General features: G+C 44.3%; 1 protein-coding gene across 10 annotated transcripts in view; it reads right to left on the bottom strand.

The window, feature by feature from the left end:
- Positions 1-24750, bottom strand: part of AKAP9 (A-kinase anchoring protein 9) — a 969300-nt gene that overhangs the window by 3843 nt on the left and 940707 nt on the right. For all 10 annotated transcript variants that reach the window (XM_069211620.1, XM_069211621.1, XM_069211624.1 and 7 more), the window contains one exon: positions 6454-6586. In XM_069211620.1, coding sequence (XP_069067721.1) covers positions 6454-6586 — 133 coding nt within the window. The remainder of the gene's footprint in view (positions 1-6453; positions 6587-24750) is intronic.

Below are 24750 nucleotides of genomic sequence, written 5' to 3'. Positions count from 1 at the left end.
ATGGTCACTGAGCTTTTCACTTATTGGACCAGGAAGTAACCCCATCCAATGAGTATATGCTTTGGCTGTCACAATATTGCACATCTTTAAAATGTGCTGGCTCTAATGCACCACATAGATGGCTCATTAGTACCCCTTCTTTGGAACTTCAATAAAGCCTCCAACACCATTGGCTGGGAGCATCTTTTAATATTCGTCTCTAAAAGGAAAATGGGGCAGGGTTAGTGAATAAATGTGCTTTCTTAATATGGAACCCTGGGCTACAGCAAGAATCACTAGAGTTCTCTGTGAACCCTTCTCTAGTGCGCATGGTAGCAAGAAGGGGATGCCATTTATCCTTGCTGCTCTTTAACCAAGCCACCTGTGGAGTGATGCATAGTAGATGCTTTGTCTCAGCAATTCGACTGGCCACCAGTAGAGGAAGACAAGACTGTATCGGATGAATTGTATATTCATCATTAATAATAAGACTCTATTCAAGTATTTTAATGGGGACACACTGATGAAAAAACTATAAGCATGCTACTTAACTCTTCCTATATGGTTGCACTCTAAGATGTTTAATTTTCCTCTCATTTTTCACTTTTAAATTATCTTCTTTACATATGGAATCATACTGATTTGAGTTTCCCCTCTGTGGATTTAGATATGTAATAGCCGGTGACTATGGATCCTACTAAGTGACAATTTTCCTGTTACCAGGGTTTGTCCATGTATAGTTGCCCTATACTAGGGCTCATTTATTATGAAGCGTTGGTAAGAGAAAGGGCTACGCACTATCAATAGTATAATTTAGTTAGGGATTATGAAGAAATGTTGTGGGAACTGTTTTTACTAGATGTGTTTTACTATGAATTTAAATTAATTTTCGTTTCACTTTAGATTATCACAGATAACACATCGCTAGCAATAGTAGTCATAGTCAGCAAATGTTGCAGGAATCCTTTTCAATTAAGGCAAATTCCGAATTTAGATTGGCCTCATAAATTATATTTATTTTTTACTATGGAATATTACGGATAACGTATCACCAGTGATAGTATTCATATTCAAAGGTCGTTTTCGGGAGATTTTGACGGACAGCTAGAATTTGATTTACAATGGTATTTTGCTTCTCTAAGATGATGACTGTTAACACAGGATATGTGAATAATCCATTTTCGAAGTGACTTTCGGGTCTATCATTAGTCCGTTGCCCATAAATAAGGGAGGCAAGATTGCGGCCACACTGAAAACCGCCAACACAAGTTTGTGACACTCCGCTGTAGGAAGCTGGCTCTTTATATAGTATAACAAAATGAGGTATATCGTGCAGAGTCAAATGACACCCCAAATGCTCTCTTTTGTGTTAGAGTGGGCGAGCAGTTAGGCATATCAGAGGAAAGTGCTAGCCATGTATTTCAAAACACATAGGCAGTAAGTGAGACACACACTCAAAGAAATCCGACATCAATTTATATAAATAAGACGTACTTTTATATAAAAATTTACATACCAAAATCATTGGATTCAGGTGAGTACTTTTCACTTAGTGCTATTTTCTGAAACTGAAATATTACCCGATGGGAGAGAAAACATATAGGGCAAATAAGTACTCCACAGCAACTTACAGGACCAATCTTCCAGACTTAAGGTGAGTATGGGGCAGGGTCCTAGGCCACACCTATTGGTCAGGTCAGGTGATAATGAGGCGGCTGGGTACAGTGGTGCAGTTTAGCATCGGGAGTCCTATTCAAGTCAATAAGGATCGGTCCGGGAAGAAAGATGCTGCAGGTATGGACTGGGGACCAGTCCGGGTGAACCACCAAGGGGGTTCAGTTCTTGCAATGCTAGAGGATATAGGGACACCTTTGGTCCTCTTTGTCTCTGTCCGGGGTGGTCCAGTGCAGAGATGTCTTGGACCGTCTAGTTTCTGTCACCTGTGGCGGTAGAGAGGGGGCTTCAGGCATCACAGGAAAGTCCTCAGAGGGCGAACTCCTCGGAGGGCCTGGGTACCACGCTGACACTGTTGGCCCACTTCAGTTCGGGCTAGGAGGCACAGGTGCAGTGGTGCTGTCGGGTTTTTGGAGTCCGGGGTCCTCTCAGTTCTTCTTGGGTTGCCTGCAGATGCAGGGCAGCAGCTCCTCTGCTCCAAGGGAGACTCTTCTGGCGATTGGCAAAGCACTGGTAGCTCTCTGGGTTTCTTGGAGTCTGCACAGCGGCAGGACAAGTCTGTCTCTACACGAGGGTCAGGTGCAGCAGGCAGAGTTGGCGCCAAGTCAGTTGTGCTTCTCTGTTTTTGGGTCAACAGTCTTTTGTCCACCCTTTCTTTTGTGTCTGTTGAAAATCTGAAGTCCTGGTATCAGGGGGTCCCTTAAATAAGCAATTTAGGGGCGTTAAGGGCAGTGAGGGATAGTAACCAAAGGGCTACTTACCGCTGGGGTCACTATGCCCCCTAGATGACTACTTCCTTTCGGGAGTTGGCATTACCCTGTCCCCAAATTCCTGATCCCACCCAACACAAGATGGTGGAATTCCTAGTTCTGTGTTCCCCTCAGGCTGGTCACCCTAGACATATGTCCAGCCTGCAAGTGCAACACACCTCCTGCATAGCTAATTTTGTGGCCTGTCCAGGGCCAAATGGGCCCTGGTTAGGGGAGTTGGCGTCCCCTCACCTTCTGAGGGAATCCAGATCTGCATACCAAAGGCAGTGGGCTCTTTGAAGCCCCATGCCTTGGAATGCAGATTTGCAGGTCCTCCTGTTGGAAGGGGTAACACCCTAGCCAGAGTCCAAAATCAGATGCTCTCACTCTTGGGGGTCAAAAACATGTCTGTTGGTAAGGCTGGTGAAAAACGGTCAATCAGCACACCGGTAGTTGGTAGGTTTTCAGGGGGAACCTCTAAGGTACCCTCTGGGAGCATACATTAATAAATCCATCACTGGAATCAGTGAGGGTTTATTAATATGAGATGTTTGATACCAAATATCCCTGGTTTCAGTGAAGCCATCGTGTAGATGGGGAACTCGTATAGACTAGTGTCCATCACATCTGCCTAAAATGGCTTCCCTGTTCACTTACTAGGTCTAAGAATCAACAAAGACTTCGTAGGGACATATTTGCTCAAGCATATATGTCCTCATCTGTAATATAATGCACCCTTCCTTAGGGCTGTTAAGGCCAGCTGTAGGGGTGGCTTACAAATATTACAGGCAGTGTTATGGAACATAGCACACAAGTGTGTGTCATGTTGTGTTTTTACTTTTTAGAGCACCTTGTCATGCAGCCTGTATTAGCAGTCTGTATGAGTTTAGTGCTGGGTTCCTTTTAGTGGCACAAGCTATTCTGCAGCTCTTACAGGCCCCTCTTTACTACTATTGTCCAAGGTACCACTTACAAGGGACTTAGAGAGGTGCTAAAGGCCTGGCCACTTGATGATCAACTGACCAGCTGGCTTGTTTTTGGGGCAAGAACACTGGCACTGGGGGCCTGGTTAACAGGAACTCACTGCACTTCAGTCAACGTTGCATCAAATACCAGGCAAAAAGTGGTGGACTACTGCAATCAAAACCCAGTTTCCTACATCCATGATCTCGAAATATGGAGTACTTTCCAACAGAAAGATTTGTCTATTTGATGCCATGTATACCGACATATGTGGTTACTAGTGATTTACCTGCTGGGTACGGCCATCAGGTTGTATACTATTAGTGGGATTTAGAATACATGGCCATTACTTTGCTTACAGTACATTAATTATACCTAGAACTGCTGAAATTATATAATTCAGATATTAATATATCTTATGACCATGTGACGTTTACTTGCAATGCTTACTTGCAATGCGTTATGTACTTTCCGTAATATTCAATGTGACCAATTACAGTGTGATTGTAGATATACTAGGCTTATGTTGTACAACTTTGCATGCTTTTGGTACCATGTAGTAATCCCACCGGTACTTATTATGGGATGTTGGTACCTAATTCTGGCCAATATTGAACCATGTTTTGCTTTGACATTTTATATTGACTGCTATTAGGATTCTGACTCTGATTTTGAGTCTCTTTAGTTAAGTGTGCTTTTAAGATGGCTGGAGTGCAATTAATATATAGTACGTTTTATAGGGGCTGTGTGGATAAAGTCTTGAGACTGTGGACGTCATTATTATTTTCCATTGTATTTTAGGTGAGCATAAAAAGATCAGGTTGACAATTTAGAGCACCATATCAGGTTAAGGTTTCTTATACGATGTAACATTGTTCCCTGTTTCAAGTTGTGGATTATTTTGCCACTGATGTTCTTGAGGGGTGATTAGTTTGATGATTTAGTTAAAGGTGAGCGATACATGTTAGTTCTAATCTGTATTTCTTGGTGGTATAGCTTCTGGCTTTCCTTTCTATTCTTCTATGAATATAGACTAATTTGTACACCCTTGATTTTCCTTTCCTCAATGGGGGTGATAAGGGAGCTATGAGCGGACAATAGTGAATTTGTTTTTTGATTGCATAGGGATGCAACTGGTTTCACAGGAGGTGGTTTAATGGGTGACAGTTTGGTGACGGTACAAGCATTGTTTAAAATATAGAATTGATTTTAAAATGTGTTTATTTGTTATAGGTCTGAGGAAGTCTGCTGATATACAAACAATGTTGAACAAAACATGTGTTGGCTATGAAAAGTTATTTGTTATACTGTTTGAGATTGAAGATTGTGGAATTTGACAAGGAAACACTTGGAATGCTGATTCGAGTTGCATGAAAATAAAAATCACTGCGGTGGAAGATACACAATGAAACCACATTGTGATTTAATTTTGGAATGCTTGAAATCCTTTACTGTATTGTGGACTTGGTCCGACTGAAGTAGTGGTGGCTTTTCTTAATTCCGAGCACCCAACATAATTTGGACTGGTTTAGTTTTGCTTGATTACTAGGTGACTACTCAGGGTGTCAGCTGTTCTCCAGTCACCAACTGCACCTTCCTTTTCTGTTGTTCGACAATGACAAGCTTTTATTTCTTCTATACAGCGAGGTTTGGTCCTCTGGTGATATCTCCCAGGAAGTGAATGTAGGAATCCACAAAAAAATAAAACACAGCTGTAATGCCGGATACATTGTTAGGGGTACCTTGGGCACTGCAGTCAACCTTCATTAATCTGACCTCTTCAGTACTATCTCTCTTCTCCATGGTTCTACAAACGTATTAAATCCCCCATGATTTCTTTCTGTTTGGCAGCACTGTTATGTATTTGTATGATATCGTGGCAATATGCTACAAACCCACATATGATGGGAGATTGGACATGACTGAAGTAGAAATGTATTACTGTGCCTCAAATCTAGTCAGCATAAACAATTGGCTATGTGGCTTAGGATCTGACAGCATAAGAACCTGAATAGCAGGCCAATTGTGGGGTTAATTTACTCAATTGTCCATCTGGACATCATCTATAGAACATACCTACACAACAGTAATTAGGATTTCTCATGACAAGCTGAGGGATAGCAGATGGAGGATAGGCTCATAAAAAAGACACCAATGTAGTATGTAGCAAAATTAAGTATCTGTCAGCCGTGGAAGGCTTTGGTGCCTGGGATAACATTAATATTACTAAAGTAGGGGATGTAGTCCGTCACAATTACATATTTGCAGACCTCCAGCTGGAATTTGACCTTCACAAATGCCAGTTTTTCTGCAACTTCAGCTGAGAGAGTGCTTCGAGCAATACATAAAGGGCTTTGATGTGCTGCACAAATTTGATTAATTTGATCTAATGCTCACTACAGGGCACTTGGACAGGGTCTGAATATTTCACAGTTTTAATAAACCATCGGTCATGAATACAAAAGACACATTCCTAAATCTCAAATCGACATGGGAGGACAACCTAGGTGCATTTTCAGCTGAAGAATTGAAAGATGCTCTAATGACTCTTAAGGAAGTAACTACACCCTCCTGTTTTAGGCTGATTCTGTTTAAATATTCATACTCTGTAGAGTTTACGGAACCTTTTCCCAACCCTTCCTACGCTACAACATGCTGGAGGGAGACGTGTTGCACACACTGTCTGGAGTTTTCAAGCCTTTCATCTCAGGGTGGTTAAAATACTTTCAGATGCTATAAGCTTGTGAATTCTTGTTCCAGCTGTAGTTTGGCTTATTTTAATCAATGAAACCTGACAGGTCCTAACAGGGTTGGTATGCATATTACAAATTATTTTTTTCAAAAAATAAAACTTGAAAGGTGAATGCAAAACTTTTGTGTGCTAAACACTAAAGGAGTACTAACTTGGGAGAAGAAAGTAAATTTCATGCAATTAGAAAGGACGTCAAACACAAATACATTTTCTACCAAGTTTCTCTTTTGAGCCAATGAATTAATGCCTTAATCCTCTGGAATGCACAAACTGTAGACATATCTTTGAACAAAACATGTCAGATGTGTATGACCAAAGAGAACTTAAGCTGTTTACCTATGATGAGAAGTCCCAGCGGATCGTGGCGATTCAATGCCTGATCGGGATCGACCTGATGAAAGTCTTTGCTCACTATAGACATCCATCCCTCCCGTTGGCAGATATGGGGAATCAGTCCGCATATCATTAGCTGCAATAATTAAATTAATAATCCATTAAAAAAAATTAAGCTAAGCTTTTTGCATTATGGAAACTCCACCGTGAAAAGTTATTAGATTCAATCTATTTTACAACAGAAACAAAACCATTGTGAAGATCAGTATACTGACTCCTATTTCAAAAAGCAGTAACCAAGTCACATTTCTTAAATGAAGGGTTGTACAAACTGTCACAACTATATAAACACAGAGCTAAACATACTGTTTCCAAACTAGCAATACATTAGAAACATATCCCTGGCAATGTAGGTATGCATTGGTTCTCTACACTTTTTATCCTTAAAATCCACTGGGAAATGTTTCCTAACCAGGAATGAAACATAGGTGCCCCATTCAACTGAGCATCATTATAGGACTCAACGTTTTGGGACTGGCTATTTTTAGATGTTAAAAAGAGGCCACCCCATAGAAGGGGTAGATGGGGGGGCAGTGGGGAATCCACCTGCATTACATATGATGGTCACTTACAGGAATATATATATATATATATATATATATATGGAAAATGTCACTTACCCAGTGTACATCTGTTCGTGGCATGTTCCGCTGCAGATTCACATACTATGCATATTCTGCCATCTAGTGTTGGGCTTGGAGTGTTAAAAGTTGTTTTTCTTTGAAGAAGTATTTTCGAGTCACGGGATTGAGTGACTCCTCCTCTTTGGCTCCATTGCGCATGGGCATCGACTCCATGTTAGATTGTTTTCCCGCAGAGGGTGAGATAGGAGTGATAAAGTATAAAGAAAAGAGATGTCCGAAAACAATCTAAGATGGAGTCGACGCCCATGCGCAATGGAGCCAAAAGGGAGGAGTCACTCGGTCCCGTGACTCGAAAAGACTTCTTTGAAGAAAAACAACTTGTAACACTCCGAGCCCAACACTAGATGGCAGGAACAGTGCACAGCATGTGTATCTGCAGTTACACATGCCATCGAACATATATATATATATATATGTATATATATATATATACACACACACACACACACACACACACACACACATATATATATGTATATATATATATATATAGGTACAAGTGAATGTTGAACTTAAACGGCTATAGGCTCCCGGGGAGGTGGGAGGGTGCATGTGAATCTGCAGCGGAACATGCCACGAACAGATGTACACTGGGTAAGTGACATTTTCCGTTCAATGGCATGTGTAGCTGCAGATACACATGCTATGCATAGATTACAAAGCTGTTTTACCTCCAATAAGTGGTGGTCAGCCTGTAGGAGTTGAAGTTGTTTGAAATAGTGTCCTTAGTAAAGCCTGTCCTACTGTGGCCTGTTGTGTTGCTAACACATCTACATAGTAATGCTTGGTAAATGTATGCGGTGTTGACCAAGTGGCTGCTTTTTAAATTTCAGCCACTGGTATGTTTCCTAAGAAAGCCATTGCAGCCCCTTTTTTGCAGGTGGAATGTGCTTCAGGTGTTACTAATAGCTGCCTTTTAGCTTTTAGGTAACATGTTGAAATAGGGTTACCAGTATGTGGTTTTTAGAAAGCCACAAATAATTGTTTGGTTTTCCTAAATGATTTAGTTCTATCTATGTAATACATTAGAGCTCTTTTAATATCTAACGTATGCAGGGCTCTTTCAGCTACAGAGTCTGGCTGTGGGAAGAAGACTTGTAGTTCCACTGTTTGATTGATATGAAATGGTGATATAAACTTTGGGAGAAATTTTGGGTTTGTTCGAAGTACAACTTTATGTTTGTGTACTTGTATGAACGGTTCTTGTATAGTGAAAGCTTGGATTTCACTAACTCTTCTTAATGAAGTAATTGCAACTAGGAAGGCAACTTTCCATGTTAGGAATTGAATTTGACATGAATGCATAGGTTCAAATGGTGGACCCATGAGTCGTGTGAGCACTATGTTTAGATTCTACGAAGGCACTGGGGGTGTTCTAGGTGGAATGATGCGTTTTAATCCTTCCCTGAAGGCTTTGATAACAGGGACTCTAAAAAAAGAGCTGTGTTGTATATTTTGCAAATACACAGAGATTGCAGTGAGATGTATTTTAATGGACAAAAAGGCTAAATTTGCTTTTTGTAAATGAAGCAAATAACTTACAATGCCTTGTATTGACGCTGAAAGAGGGGCAATTTGTTTAGATTGACAAGAATACACAAACCTTTTCCATTTGTTTGCATAACACTGCCTGGTAGTGGGTTTCCTTGCCTGTTTAATTACTTCCATACATTCAGTTGGTAGTTGTAGATATCCAAACTCTATGACTTCAGGAGCCAAATCGCTAGATTGAGTATTTTGGGATCTGGATGCCTGATCAGTTGTTTGTTTTGCGTTAACAGATCTAGTCTGTTGGGGAGTTTGATATGTGGTACCACTGACAGATCTAACAGTGTTGTGTCGTACCCCCATTGGTGCTATAAGTAGGAGTTTGAGTTTGTTTTGACGCAGTTTGTTGACTAGAAATGTAATGAGCAGGAGAAGGGGAAAGCGTAAGCAAATATCCCTGACCAATTCATCCATAGAGCATTACCTTTGGATAGAGGATGTGGGTACCTGGATGCAAAGTTTTGGCATTTTGCGTTTTCGCTGGTGGTGAATAGGTCTATGTCTGGTGTCCCCCAGTGGTGAAAGTATGTCTGAAGCACCTGGGGATGAATTTCCCACTCGTGTGTTTGTTGATGATCTCGGCTGAGAACATCTGCCAATCGGTTGTGTATTCCTGGAATGTATTGTGCTACCAGGTGAATGTTGTCGTGGATTACCCAATGCCAAATCTTTTGGGCTAGGAGGGACAGTTGAGATGAATGGTTCCCTCCTTGTTTGTTTAGGTAATACATTGTTGTCATGTTGTCTGTTTTGATAAGGATGTTCTTGTGAGTGAGAAGAGGCTGAAAAGCTCTGAGTGCTGGGAATACGGCTAGCAATTCTAGGTGATTTATGTAAAATTGTTTGTGTTTGGTGTCCCATTGTCCCTGAATGTTGTGATTGTTGAGGTGTGCCCCCCATCCAATAATTGATGCATCTGTTGTAAGTATGGTCTGAGGCACAGGGTCTTGAAAAGGCCGCCCTTTGTTTAGATTTGTAGAATTCCACCACTTAAGTGATATGCGTGTTTGGCGATCTATCAGCACTAGATCGTGAAGTTGACCCTGTGCCTGCGACTATTGCTGTGCAAGGCACTGTTGTAAAGGCAGCATTTTTAATCCTGCATTTGGGACAATGGCGATCCATGATGCCATCAAGCCCAACAGTTTCATTACGAATTTGACCGTGTACTGTTGGCCTGGCTGAATTTGTGCTAATACATTGTGAAATGCTTGCACTCTTTGTGGACGTGGGCTTGCAAGTGCTGTTTGTGTATTTAGTGTGGCTCCTAAATACTGTTGAATTTGCACACGGTTGTAGGTGGGATTTTTGGTAGTTTAAGGAGAACCCTAGGGTGTGTAGGGTTTGTATTACATAATGTGTATGGTTTTGACACTGTGTATGACTGTTGGATTTTATTAGCCTATCGTCGAGATATGGGAAGACATGAATATGTTGTCTTCTTAGATAGGCAGATACTACTGCCAACCATTTTGTAAATACTCTGGGAGCTGTTATTCCGAAGGGTAACACTTTGAACTTGTAATGTTTTCCCTGAATTACAAACCTGAGATATTTTCTGTGCACCGGATGGATGGGTATGTGACAATACGCAACCTTGAGGTCTAATGTTGCCATGAAATCTTGCTGCTGTAGCAGTGGGACCACATCCTGTAGTGTTACTATGTGAAAGTGTTCTGACAGGATGTAACGATTGAGAGTTCTGAGATCTAATATTGGTCTTAAGGTTCCGTCTTTTTTGGGAATAAGGAAGTACAGTGAGTAAACCCCTGTTCCTATTTGATCTTGTGGTACAAGCTCTGTAGCTTGTTTGAGTAATAGCGACTTTACTTCTTCTTGCAACATTGAGATATGTTGGGAGGAGAGATTGTGTGGTTTTGGAGGTATATTTGGGGGAATTTGTGCCAATTCTATGCAATAACCATTGCGGATAATAGATAATAATACCCACCTGTCTGTTGTAATGGGTAGCCAATTGTTGTGGAACCTTTGCAGTCTTCCCTTCACAGGTGAGGTGTGAGTTGGGAAGAGATGGAGTAAGTCACTGTTTTGGCTGCTGTGAGGCTTGTTTTGTTGACTGATATTTTCCCCTTCCTCTGGGGAATTGGCTTCTGTAATTACCTTTAAACCCACCTTGTTGGTATTGAGGTTGGTAGGTTGACTTTGATTGTGAGGTGGATGCCTCAGGTGTTTGTGCTCTAAAACCACCTCTGTATTGAGGTTTTCGAAAGGATCCCCTATATTGTGTTGCATACAAAGCACCCATGGCTTTAGCGGTGTCTGAGTCTTTTTTCATTTTCTCAATAGCCGTATCTACTTCAGGGCCAAAAAGCTGTTTTTGATTAAACGGCATATTAGGGACTGCCTGTTGAATTGCAGGCTTAAACCCTGAAGACCTAAGCCATGCGTGTCTCCGAATAGTACCAGCAGTATTAATTGTTCTAGCTGCTGTGTCTGCAGAATCTAGGGCTGACCTAATTTGGTTATTGGTAATAGTCTGCCCTTTCTTGACTATTTGTTGTGCCCTTTTTGTTGGTCTTTGGGGAGATGTTGTATGATATCCTTCATCTTGTCCCAGTGGGCCCTATCAAATCTACCCAATAGTGCTTGGGAATTGGCTATCCTCCATTGGTTGGCTGCCTGCGATGCTACCCTTTTGCCCGCAGCATCAAAGTTTCTGCTCTCCTTGCCTGGTGGTGGTGCATCCCCAGATGACTGGGAGTTGGCTCTTTTTCTGGCCGCGCTTACAACTACAGAATCAGGAGGCAGTTGTTGTGTAATGAATGCCGGATCAGAGGGAGGTGGTTTATACTTTTTCTCCACCCTGGGAGTAATTATCCTGGCTTTTGAAATATCTGGTGTGCATGCTTTAACATGCCTGGAAGCATGGGAAGGGACTGGTAGGTAGTGTGGGTAGAGGATAATGTGTTAAAGAGAAAATCATCCTCTAAGGGCTCAGTGTGCATGGTGACATTGTGGTAGGATGCCGCCCTAGCTAAAACCAGAGTATATCCGGTGCTATCCTCCGGTGGTGATGGTTTGGAGGGATAGCAGTCTGGGCTGTTATCACGAATGGGTTCTGGATTATAGAGATCCCATGGATCCACTTGTCTTGTTGTGAATCAAAAGAATGTACAGGATACTGTACAGGTGTGGGAGTAGTAGGTGGAGAGACAAGCAGTTGAGGAGAATGAGGAGGAGACTGAGGAGGAGAAAATTGTGGAGGTGGAGATTTTTGTTTAGTCTTTGGCACTTTAGCTGGTGGCTGAGCAGTGTCCAACTGTTTTTGAAAGGCCAGCTTCCTCTTAGGCTTCAGAGGAGGTGCAGTTATGATTTTAGCAGTGTCCTTGTGAATGTGAATTCTGGCTTGCCTTTCATCTATGGATTTCTTTAAGTACTTTCGAAAGTCCATGTTCCTCAGTATAAACTGGCCTTTTCGTCTCCAAAGCTGTTTTTTTCGGGATCGAAAGGCTGGGAGTGGATGTTGGCCTCGGCTCCGAAAGGGATTTTCGAGGTTTCGACTCGAAGGTTTGATGTCTGCTAGTTTCAGAGCCAGTGCTTCGGTTCGAGTCCGAAGGCTTCGGTGGCGTGGCCTTTAATCGGTGCCGAAGTTGTTGGTTGGTCACGAAGGTCTTTTTGCAGGTCGAGCCATGGCCTTCCGGCAGTGGCATTCCCAAAGCCTTATGGTTGGGCTTGGCTGGACAGGGTCAAGCGTACTCACTTGCTGTCCTGCCGTGACCGGTCTGTTCTCCTCGGACTCCTGCTTAGAGTCGGACCCTCAGACAGAGACTGCGGTGTGCATAATCTCCTCTTCCTCGACGTCAAGACGTTCGGTGCTCTTCAACGCCATCTCCAGTCTTCATGCTCTTCTGTCTGGGAGAATGTTCTTCAAACGGAAGGATCTGCAGGCCTCACAATTTTCCTCTCGATGGTCTGGGAGAGACAGAATACAGACAAGAAGTTGGTCTGTATATGGAAATTTGGCGTGGCACTGAGGACAAAAGATTAATGGGGTCCAGTCCATGAGGCTTCCACGCTGTCAGCCCGACCAGGGCATAGGCGCCCTGAAGGGGGAGTAAAGATGTTTGACCCGATGGTACCGAAGTGTCGATGAGAGATGGTACGCGATCAAAACAATACCAACGAGAATTAACGAGTTATAGAACTTTTCCGACTCAAACTATCGTAGCGAAAAGAAACACATCCGAACCCAATGGCAGAAAGAAAACAATCTAACATGGAGTCGATGCCCATGCGCAATGGAGCTAAAGAGGAGGAGTCACTCGAGCCCGTAACAACTTGTATGACTCCGAGCCCAACACTAGATGGCAGAATATGCATAGCATGTGTATCTGCAGCTACACATGCCATCAAACATATATATATGTTACAGGACAGCTGCCAAAATACACAATAGCTTATGTCTGTACAATAACAATGTATATGTAAAACGGAACTTAATACTCTGGGAGCACTATGGAAATAATCAGCTGGAGAAGTCGATTTGCTAATACGTTAGCTAGTATTTTGTTACTGGCAATAATTAGCTATATGGGACAGTATGAATGACAATTAGTGGAGTTTTTGCCAGGCTTAAGTAAACTAATAAATAGGGCTTCATGCATCATGTCTGGAAACAGGCCAGATGTAAAAGCCTCCAGACATACACTGAGCAATTAGGGTGTAATAAGCTCCCCATGCTCTTTGTGAAATGTCACTGTCAGCCCTACCAAAGTTTTGTCGTTTGGCATAGCTCAAATTGTGTCCTTGATTTGCGCAACTGTGACAGGGCATGCTGGGTAGTGACAATTAGCATTTATGAACCAGTCCAATGCTATATCTGCTAGATATGGATTGATAATCTATGGATTGTATGTATACAAATTTGTGTGGTAGTGTATAAAGATCTCCTGAATAAACATGCAATCAAATATACTGGTACCCAAGAGCTTGTGGAGTTTCACAATTGTTGTCGCTGCTCATGGTTTACTTATCAAGCCTGGTAGAGTTCTACTTGGTCTGTCACCCACACCATGTCTACGGGCAATACAACAGGAAGTGAATTTCCCTATCTGCTACCTCGTTGTATTCTCATAAGTGATCAGGATTTACTGCTAGTGCAGTGGTGTTAGTGTTGATGTTAAGGTTAGCCTTCAAAGTGCACAATTTTTGTTCTAGAAAGGAGAGCATGGAGCGAAGGGACTCAAGAATACCTGCATGTTTAGAGATGGCCATCCCTCTTATATAAGCCTTGAAGGCTTCCCCAACAGTATCTAGGCTGGGTCATGGTTCTGCATTAAATCTGGAAATAGTTTGCGACGGCTGTCCTAGGCTTCTCACGAAACACTGAGTCTAACAAGGCATCCGATGGAAATCTCCATTGCTTTTGCTGTGAACAGGCAGTCGAGATGCTCATTTCTAGGTACAATGAAAACTGATCTGATTATGTTCAAGCCATAATTCTTACATCGACTACTAATGAGTTCAATTAGTTAGAAAGGCTCAAGACGGGGAGGAGAACTCGCCGACCCTGAAGATCGTACCTGCATAGGTGAGATCCTTCGGCTGTGGATGAATCCTCCATAATCCTGGGGTTGTATCCTGGCAAATGACTGCTGAAATCACCCAAAAGCAGCTGACACACCTTTTTGACCTGCAAATATCCTGTTATGATAGAGCTTCTTGGCATCCTGTGCTGTCTCCAACAGGCTGTGGAGCAATGCCAATGAACATCCTGCACTGCCTGCGATGAGAAGAGGCCACGGCTACCTGACCAGGCTGATGGCAAGCCGGGGGCCATGGTGGTGACGGAGCTCTGGTCTGAGCTAACCTGCTGGGCACAGGGAACGTGCTCTGGTGCACGTTGATGCTTGGATACTGCGTGGGGGTGGGCAGAGGGCAGACAGCCCCGAGGTGCAGCCTGCTTGCTGAGTGGTGGCCTCCTGTGGATGGCGGTGGGGATTACCTGAGGTGAGGCGTGGGGCCTACATGAAGACTAGACCCCTGTCGACTAGCTGTTTGTCTAAAAGGGCCCAACCCTGAATCTGCACAAGTGACCCCTTCCTACCCCCAGGGCTTTGGAGTCTGGACACCACTGGCTGGCGAGGACAGGGACTCAGCGTCAATATCGAAGGGCTCTGCATGAGGTACCAGGTGTGGACCACGGTGGTAGCTGGCAGGTGTGTGACCACTGACCCGAAAGGCACCCCTACAGCCCACCCGGGTCCTATCCTGGGCCCTCCTCTCCTGACAGTCTCAGCGGAAATCACTGGGGGTACCCAGGACAAATGGATACCCAATGTGATTCTTTGTGCTGGCATTGTGCGGGGGGAAATCCTAACCCATTCACACGGTGGGGGTGAGGATGGAGGGATACCAACCCACTTGTGAGCCTCATTAATTAAGTCAACAGCGCACAACAGCACCTGTTTTTGGACGCACCCGTGGACCCATCAGGGTGTACGAGTTGGTGGCCTTTTGTGATCTGCACCTTGCTGTGATCCGGGAGAGAATGGTGCATGGCCCACCTGGGGCGAGATGCAGCATCTGGTGTCCCATACTTCAGGCCTGACTGCGAGGGCTCATTAAGGCACAGACTGTGAGGGCGGTACACTTGTGAACTGTCAATTGGACCAGCGTCGCGGGTGCCCCAAGCCACACATGGGTCACTGGGGGGACATGGAGGGGCCCCGGGGGTATGTTGAGGCCAGCGTGCCCCCTTGTAGGGTACCCTATCCTCTTTCCCCTTCCCCCCTCTCTCTACACCGACTTCTGATGGAATGTGATAGCCACAGGCTGTCGTTCACCACTGCGGCAGCTGCAGAGCAGGGGCTGGACTTGATGCTTGTACTACCATCCACAACTCGAGAAGGGCCTGGTGGTCCCTGCAGGGCACCCTTAAAACATGGGTAAAGCTAACAAGATGCAGCCTAAACTTTACTTTGATCTGAGGAAGACACCTAAGGCCCACAAGGACTGCACCACGGAAGTCCGGACGAGCCGATGCTGATTCTGAATTTGGCACTGAGTTGCAGCAGGGTCTTATGGAAATTGATGGCAAGATGGATGCCCTGTCCATCACGGCAACTGAGTGCAAGATTGATGCCCTGTCCTTCCACATGGATTGCATGTTGGAGCGCTTAGACAAGCGCACTGCATGCCTGGACATGGTCGAGAGGCACATATCAGAAGCGGAGGATGAACAGGTCAATGCATCAGTGACACAGAAGTTGATGGAAAAAGCATTCCTTGCATTGCAGAATGAGATGTAGTGTCTTGAGGTCTGATCACACCACAATCACCTTCACATTGTGGGGCTGGCAGAGTCCACCAACATCAGTAATATGGAGAAAACAAATGTGGAACAACAGCTCACAGACCTTTGGGGTGCCAGATCTTTTTCAGACATCGTTGTTGAACGTGCTCATTGCTTGCTGCCGCCACGAACAGTGCCGGGGCGACACCTTGCCCCATCATAGCCATACTTCTAAAAAACAGAGATTGTGATGCAGCACTTTGCAATACAAGGGAACTTAAGGTGCTGCACCATGATGATGTGGAAATATCGTTCTACCTGGACTTCATGCAACAAGTCCAGGAAGCCAGGAGGCGGTTTATCTCAGCTAGGCATAAACTGCAACTGGAATATAGCATACTCTGTCCTGCCCATCTGCGGGTGATGGTAGATGGAAAGGCGTTGACCTTTTGGTGGTCTGAAAACAACTGCAGCAATTCCCCGGGCATCATACTACAGTATGGACGAGAAGCCAATCCCCCAGATAAAGGACTTGGATGCAATAAATTCTCAAAACTTGGAAGAACGGAACTAACATCTCATGGGCAGTTGTTGAGATCTACTGCTTTGGGGCAGATAACCTAGTTCATTTTCATGGCCAGCCTTTACTTTATGAACTCGCATTGTTAAAATGCTGCCATGTTTGTACTTGTTGAATATTACCGTATTTATAAATTATGGGGATGGGATGGGGGACCCTCGGGGTTACTGTCGTTAGGGGTGCGGGGGGTGGGTTGTAGTGAATGGAATCTAGGTGACATTGCCAATTTACATGGAAGTTCCCTCTTAGTTCTTGCCAACATTTAAAACAGAACTATGGTTTGCTTGCTGATGCGCGGTGTTTAGCAGTATGGATGGCTGAGGTACTCATTCATGTGCACCAAGCACCTATAACTTGTAGGACATGATATACTTGTCACACGGCCTCCTGCAACATTTTTGAGGCGGGAGTGACTGGTTTAATAACATCTGTCCCGTGTGTGCACCATTAAGCTGTTTGGGGTTTTTCTGAATGAGCATGGGATGCGTGGCACGACATTCTGTGTGTATGTTGTAGGAGGAGGGTGGGTTTTGTTCACTTCAGCCATTCTATATGACCTGACATGTATTGCAGACTGTGAGTGTGTTCTTTGCTACTTTAATCCAGTTGACTGAGTCGCACGATGATGGCAGATGATGCAAATGGAGCAGCACTGGGGGCTCAGGGCCCGTTGCTGCTAAAGTTACTTAACTGAATGTCAGGAACTAAACAATTACAGGAAGATATGCAAGGTAATAGAATATTTGCAGAGTAGATGTATCCATATTGCAGGAGACGCACCTTGCACCTGGAAGAGGTGTTCTGACCCAGCGTCGTACGCAGGGTGCCTGCTTTGCAGATGGCTTTACCACCCACGCCTGGGGGTGCTAATCTGGGTCTAACGGTGATCTGGTGTTAAAATGGAGGAAGTACTTGTAGACCAATGTGGCAGATACGTGGGGGCACTTTGCTATACGGATGATCTGGGGCCTGTGTTGGCAAGGTTGTATGGACCCAATTACGATGACTCAGAATTTGATCATGTGCTGTGTGCCCACGTGGCTGCATTGGGGGGGGGGTAGACTTACCCCCAGATCTGGGGTGGAGATTTCAATTGTGTGTTATGTTCAAACCTGGACCGTTCCAAGGGCCCGTCTGGGCAGCGGCTTGTGTTGTAAGTGGAGTTGTGCCACAGTGCGGCTTACTAGATATCTGACGTCATAAGTCTCCCAGTGGGGTGGGATATAAGCATTATATCACGGTACACAACATTCATACACGCCTTGATTTTTGGTTAATATCCCATAGTCTGGCGCTGCGAGGGCAGTGTTGTGAGCATCTCCCGCGCACGTACTTTGATCACTTGCCGGAATTTTGAAGCCTGTGCCCACCTGCGTTCGCATATCTCTGAAAAATCACTATCTCAAAGCAGGCAGGGGTGCCCAGATCACTTAATGGCAGGTTGGCACAATTGGAGGTGGAAATTGTAGGCTTGGAAGGGAAGCACAGGGAAACTGCAGAGCAGAGTCTGCTAGGTGACATCCAAGTAAAATTAGAAGAGTATCATGATACTGTGCAGAGCGAAGTTAATCACTTAGGAAAATATGTGACAGCAAGGGTTTATGGTGAGGGGGAGCGACCCGGGGCGATGTTAGTGAACCTTCTGTGCCCCAGGTAGATACAATTTTTTTGGAGCGAGACAAACAGGGGGTCACTTTTGTACATGCCAGATCTGATCTTGGAGCAGTTTTGCCGTTACTATGCAGTGCTGTACATGCCGCAATGCAGACCATGCACTAGCAGACTACCTAGCACATCTTGCTATGAAGTGGCTCTCGGTGGATCACAGAAAGCATCTAATGGACCATCGCCCCCTGTGGAGATACTGGCAGCATTGAAGGACATGCATAGTGGTAAGGTGTCAGATACGGACGGGCTGACGGTGGCCTTTCATAAGGACTATCAGGATATGATTGTTCCACATCTGGTTATTCTTTATGAAGAGATGGTCAAAGAGGGCTGCATGCTGCATTCGATGGGCGAGATACTGCTGGTCACCCTGTTGAAACAGGTTAAGCTGGCTGATTGTTTTGCATTACATTGTACCGTTGTTGCTACTGAATGTAGATATATTTTTTGCAAAAATACTGGCGAACCAGCTGGTGACATAGCTCCTGGGTGTGGTGGGCCATTTTAGCGCAATCACTCATGCCAACCCTGAAGTATGTGCAGCAACTGTATTTTTGGGTGCAAGGAAGGGGTTTGACTGTGTGAGTTTATGCTGATGCTCTTACCACGCATCTGCGTTGGGGATGTCTTTCTGCAACTGTTCTGTGCGCTCTAAACAGGTTCAATGGCATGTGTAAGTGTTAACGGTATGGTTATAGATGCCACAGAAATTGCAAGGGGCACCAGACAGGGCTGCCCCCTGTCACCGTTACTGTATGCCTTAGTGGCTGAGTCACTGGCACTCACGTTCTGAGTGTACCATGTGCACAAGGGGATCCGATTCTCGCGTTACAATCTGATCATCTCTATATACGTGGACGACACTCTTCTTTATGTTCACAATCCTGAATATAATTTGTCTCCAATCTTCAGGTAGTTAGTGCAGCCTGGCAGTCACTCTTGTCTGTGCATTAATTAGGATAAATCTTTGATTTTCCCGCATACAAAAGCCACGGTACTGGTGCAGCCAGAGTACCCGCTGCAAAGGACTACGGAATCAGTGCGTTATTTGGGAATTCAGATCCACACTGATCCATCTGTGGTTTTAACGGATAACTATGGCAGGGCGGTGCAGACTTCCGGAGGCGGTACAACGATGGATAAAGCTCCATTTGTTGCTTAGCGAGCACATAGCCCTAATGAAGATGATGGTGCTGCCCCGGTTTCTGTTTTCATTTGTGAATATTCCAATTCTGTTACCATGTGTGGTGTTTGATCACTTGCAAACTCTTCTGGTCCGGCTGGCCTGGGCAGGTAAACAACCCTAGAGTGAGCTGGGACTCACTGGCTTTGCGGAATGATATGGGAGGGCTGAACACCTGGGATTTGGAAGCATACTATAGGGCTGCACAATGTATATTTGCGCACTATTGGTTGCATGGTCCTGAGGAGTTGCCACACCTGTAGATTGAGCCGGACGCCGTCTCCCCACTGACGCTTACCAAAGTGCTGTTAAAGAAGCCATTAGGACAGTACAATGTGTTTGATCCATTGAACGGAACGGTTTACTCTTGGCATCAGATGGTATAACAGGCTGGATCCCTACTCTATTCCCCATGTACCCTGCTAGACTGGTGTATGTAGTTCCCCTTGGGACGAGAGCAGGGGCAGTGAGAGCGCTGTAGGTGGTGGGTCTGAAGACTATGGGAGATTTTTTTTCAGGATGGACCGATGCATAGTTGGGAACAGGTCAGTATGCAGTCCGCCGAGCATTCTGTCCTGACTCAGTTTCACTATTTCAGAGCTCATCACACAATGCACGTCCTTATCTGGGATGACTTGCTGGAGCCCCCAGAGCAACAGGCATTAACATATTTACTGCAAACGACTGCACCGCACCACATCATAGCAAAACTTAATGCATTTGCACAGGAGGCGCGCTGGCAGGGCATCACGAAGATTCGTTTAGACTGGCAGAGGGAACTGGGTATCTCTATTAGTGACAATTAGTGGACTTACAGCCGCTCAGTGGTAAAGTCTGTCTCCTTGAATAGCCAGCACCAATTTCTAAATTTTAAACATCTTAACAGGTTGTATTATACACCGGCTCGTCTGTTCCACTATCGATTGTGTGATAACTCTTGTTGTGTCAGATGTGGTGCAAAGCATATGTCCGGCTGTGCAGAGCTTCTTGCAAGCAATGTTGATGGAGCTTGAGGAGTTTACCAGTGTGAGCATAGAACTGACCCCCTTGCTTGCGTTAGGATATGACAGAGATGTCCTGGCTATGTCTTACAATTGGTGCCCATCAGCTTGCTACTTGTGAGGCATAGAATAGCACTGCGCTGGGCTCGGGAGCCTCTCCTGCTGATAAAGGATTGGCACATGGACATGGTCTATTGTAACACAATCGGATGTTTATTGGAAATTACTACCTACCTGCAGTTGCCCAAAAGACATCCGGGGGTTCTATCAAGCCTACATGGCTCAGTCCAGTGGGGAGGTGAAGGGGAATGTGTGTTTACAGGCCAGTGAGAGCACAGTGGTTAATGAAGAGGTTTGGAACTGCTGAGCGCAATGTTCTGATCAGTTTAGAGATGCACTGGTTATGTATAGCTGGGCTTGTGAACTGATATGACTGCAAAAAGTGCTGTACTGTTACCTCACCTGGGGAAGTGTGATCTCCTGAAACTATTTCCAGAATTTTATGGACCGCAAATAATGTATTGCACCCTCACTCTACAATTGTACTTCTACCTCTTAGTCTCTGAGATTTATCTGTTTGCATGTTATGAATAAGCTTGGCCTGTCCACATCCACCCACCTAAGTTTCATGATTCTGTGCATGGTTGCATTAAAAATCAAAGTAAAGTTTCAAACCCCTGCCTCCAAAAATGAAGGTTAAGACCAAAGAAAAATGGGTGTAATCTTGAGTTCCCAAGTTGCTGAAACTCCACATGCCAATAGACTCATAGTCCTATCAAGACTGGATAAGTGTTTTGGTTGTTTGGGATGGATGGCCTGGTATAATAAATAGTCTATCCAGCCGAGGGTTCAGAGTACAACATTAAAGCCACCTCTCACATATAATCGGGCCTGGCTGAATAGTGACCACCATAGCAGCTACTTGACGGAAAAAAACAGTAGGGTCTCTATCAGGACCACAGGCGTTAACTGCAGTGAGAAGGGACTCGCTCAAGGTTCCCTCAACAATTATATATCATGCTTCTGGATATTTCTGCACTTGCTTGGAGTATGAATAGAGAACCTTTCTTGGTCACCATCACAATGCACCTGGGGTACCGAGAATAATATGCAAACAGGCAGCGTTTGTACCATCTTGCTAGAAATCCATTTTCAGTTTGAGGAGTAAGGTGAATTTCTTGCAGAAGTGAGATTTAGATAATATGTCAGTCGAGGTAAGCCAGAGTCTAGATAGCGTTCTCACAATTATTTAAGCCATTGATATTCCATGTGATAAAAATTAATGCTGGTGCTGTGATTATGTGGTGGTCTCGCCAGTAGTGTATGAGTCTTATCATGTTGAGCTAACTTGTGCTGCTTAAAACCTGTTTGCAGAGAGTCTAGTCCACCTACCCTGTCAGGGTGCAGAGCAATAGTGCAACCACCATAAAAAAACCCTCATCCCTCACCCTCCTCCCACGCTGATCCCCAAACGAACAGACAGTGTACGCCAATTACCCTACCACAAAAAAACAGCAAAATGTGTTTGTAAGCATGGGGGACCAGAAGGCCACTGCCTTTCATGTAGCCAATTCCAAAGATAGCCAACTAGGTTTGATACCATAATCTGTCGTTTTTTTTGCCACAAGTGGTATAATCACCAATACCATTTCTTTAACGATGTTAACTGAGAGGACATGTAGAAACAGGACCCCATTATGTACTTGTTTTGAGGATTTCAAATCCACTTTCGATAAAGTTTGAAGATAATTATTAAGGAACAAATAAAGCTATTGGAAATTTCTTTCTCCTGAATGCATTACAAATGATTGTATTCAAACCCCCTCGGTGCACATAAAATTGGGCAACGGAGCAACCATTACAAATAAAATCTTGCTACTGGATGGTTTAAAACAAGGTTGCATCTGAGCTACGTTACTGTTTAACCTTTACGTGGCAGACCTGAAAGGATCCCTGGACAATATATGGATGACATTGCCCTTTTATGTAGGACTCGAAAGGGACTACAAAGATCAATATCAGCTCTGGCATATTATGAGAAAAAACATGATTTGGAAATAAATTATAAGAATACAAATGTGGTTTTCAGCGGGTGACCCAAAATCAAAGAAAAAAACTATAAAGTGGCACTGAACCAGGGTTTGACAATGACTACTTCTTATACTTACTTGGGGGTTATTTTGACTCAAGATCTAGTTTTACAGTCCATCTTAACTCTATAAAAGCCAAGGCTAGATCATTAACTTTCACTTTCAAATTACTACATAACCAGACTGAAGTCACAGGGACGTGTTCTGAAATTCCCGGGGGTAGAATGTGAGCAGTCTTGGTATGAATCAAATCCATGGCCGGTAAGAGCCAGTCAGTATGATGTATGATGTGCTGCAGAGAGATGCGTATATGCATGAGTCTGTAGGTGCCATACCCTCCACGTGTCGCATAGACCCAGGCCATCCATCCGTTCTGCCAACCACCCCTTCCCACTCTGCGTCATCCCTGGGGGCCTGTGGAGACCAAGTGTGGTATTGCCACATCGTTAAAATCTCCTACAACTATAGTGACCCCTTGAAGAATGTCCAGAATTATTCGCAAAGTAATCTCAAAGGTGGACTTAGCTAGTGTTGGAGGAATACATATGCACAATAAGTAAATAGGACAACCCTCAAAGAGTCCTTCAAGGGCCAGGTACCTCCGAGGGGGATCCGACTTAATGTGGAAAACTGCTGGGGGCAGGTGTTTATGAAAGCAGTTCACAACCCCTCAGGGCCTTCTGGTGTACCCTGCATGGTATACTCTAACAAAACCAAACAGGGCAAGAGCTCAATAAGTGATTTTCTTGCAACATGAGGACAGCCAGCGCCTATCGCTGATAGCAGCTCTTAATACGAAAGACTATCCATCTTGACATTGTCCTTTTCAGCACCACCTTACCCTTCTTCGTTTCAGCGAATCCCACATAAAGCTGATCATCCACCCAATGGTCTTTGGTGCAGTTGATGTAAAAGAGTAAGGCTTCCTTGGGGACCAACTGACGGAGGCTCTCCTTTTTTTAGAAGTAAGGTGCAGCAAAAAAAATTGAAAGAGTGAAGAAATGCCCAACCTGAAATTAACCCACAATTGTTGACAAAAAAGATACCCTGGTCCTCAACACCAGCTTGTCCAAGAAAAGTGGTGTAAGGTGGCTACAGCAATAAAGCCTGGAGCTCATCATGTGACAAACTAAAGTGATCACAAGAAAGACAGCTTTGAGAGTCAGAAGGCACAATGAGTAGCTGTGAATGGACTTAAAGGGAGTACACATTGGAAGAGTGCATTTTGAATGTCAGGACCAAATTAAGATCCCACTCTGGCATTGCAACCTATTTGAGAGGTAACATGTCAAATCTTTAAGAAAAAGCATCATAACAGGACGGCAGTCCAAGAAATGGGAAAAAATATATATGAGGGACAACAAATAACCTTAGATAGTGCCCGCTGGATAACCAAACTCGGCCAAAAACAAAACAAGCAGTAAGACATCTGACAGTTTGCATTCCAAGAAGTTTGGTGTTGTGGACTCCACACCAGGCTGCAAATTTGTCCCAGCACCTTGCAGAAATGGATGACGCAGAGGGATACCTGGCAGCAAAGATGTCATCCACAGCTTTGGGTGGTAGATAGGATGTAGTCAAGTTCCACTGCTCAAACTTCATGCATGGAGAAGTAGATTGTTGGGCAACATAAAGCTTTGCTTCCTGGTCAGTGATGACCTGAAGGTGCATGAGAGCACACTTGTGCCCCAATCCCAAACACTAGCTGCACGCTTTATGCAGATTTGTTACCAACATCTTTTTCTGACTGTTATGGCAAGGACAAAAAACGGGAAAGAGTAAGACTCCGGATCTGCGTTTAAAGATGCCAAAACAAAGGAACTAAAGTTGACCCAGATGTAGCGCTTATATGCAGCCCCACTCTGTCACTTCCAGGCAGACAGAGGTCAAGAGACACAGGGAAGCACTTCCTAATTCACTCTAGTGACTGGAGGACATTCTGAAGGTGAGGAATCTGCTGTTAGGAACATACATCAGAACGTTTGATCCTATTCCACCAAGTCCAGCCCATGTTCCTGTCCTCCTTCAAAAAAGTGGACTCAGAGATACATTTAAAGGGGCTCATTGGGACACATTTATATGCTGCAAAAAGCATTTTGAAAGCTGGGGCTTTGGAGATGTTGAAGACCTGTCATGGGAGATAATTATTGACCTCTAAAGTAATACTAATATAAAGGTCGAAGGCCATATTCACATTCTCACATTGTTCCACTGTTTCCTTCCATCCCCACTTGTTTTGTTGTTGAAACTCAGATTTAGGATACTTCTCAA

This window comes from Pleurodeles waltl, chromosome 10 (genome assembly GCF_031143425.1).
Source record: "Pleurodeles waltl isolate 20211129_DDA chromosome 10, aPleWal1.hap1.20221129, whole genome shotgun sequence".
Taxonomy (NCBI): Eukaryota; Metazoa; Chordata; class Amphibia; order Caudata; family Salamandridae; genus Pleurodeles; species Pleurodeles waltl.
The sequence above is the reverse complement of the archived record's forward strand: the minus strand, read 5'-3'. Positions and strand labels throughout refer to the sequence as shown.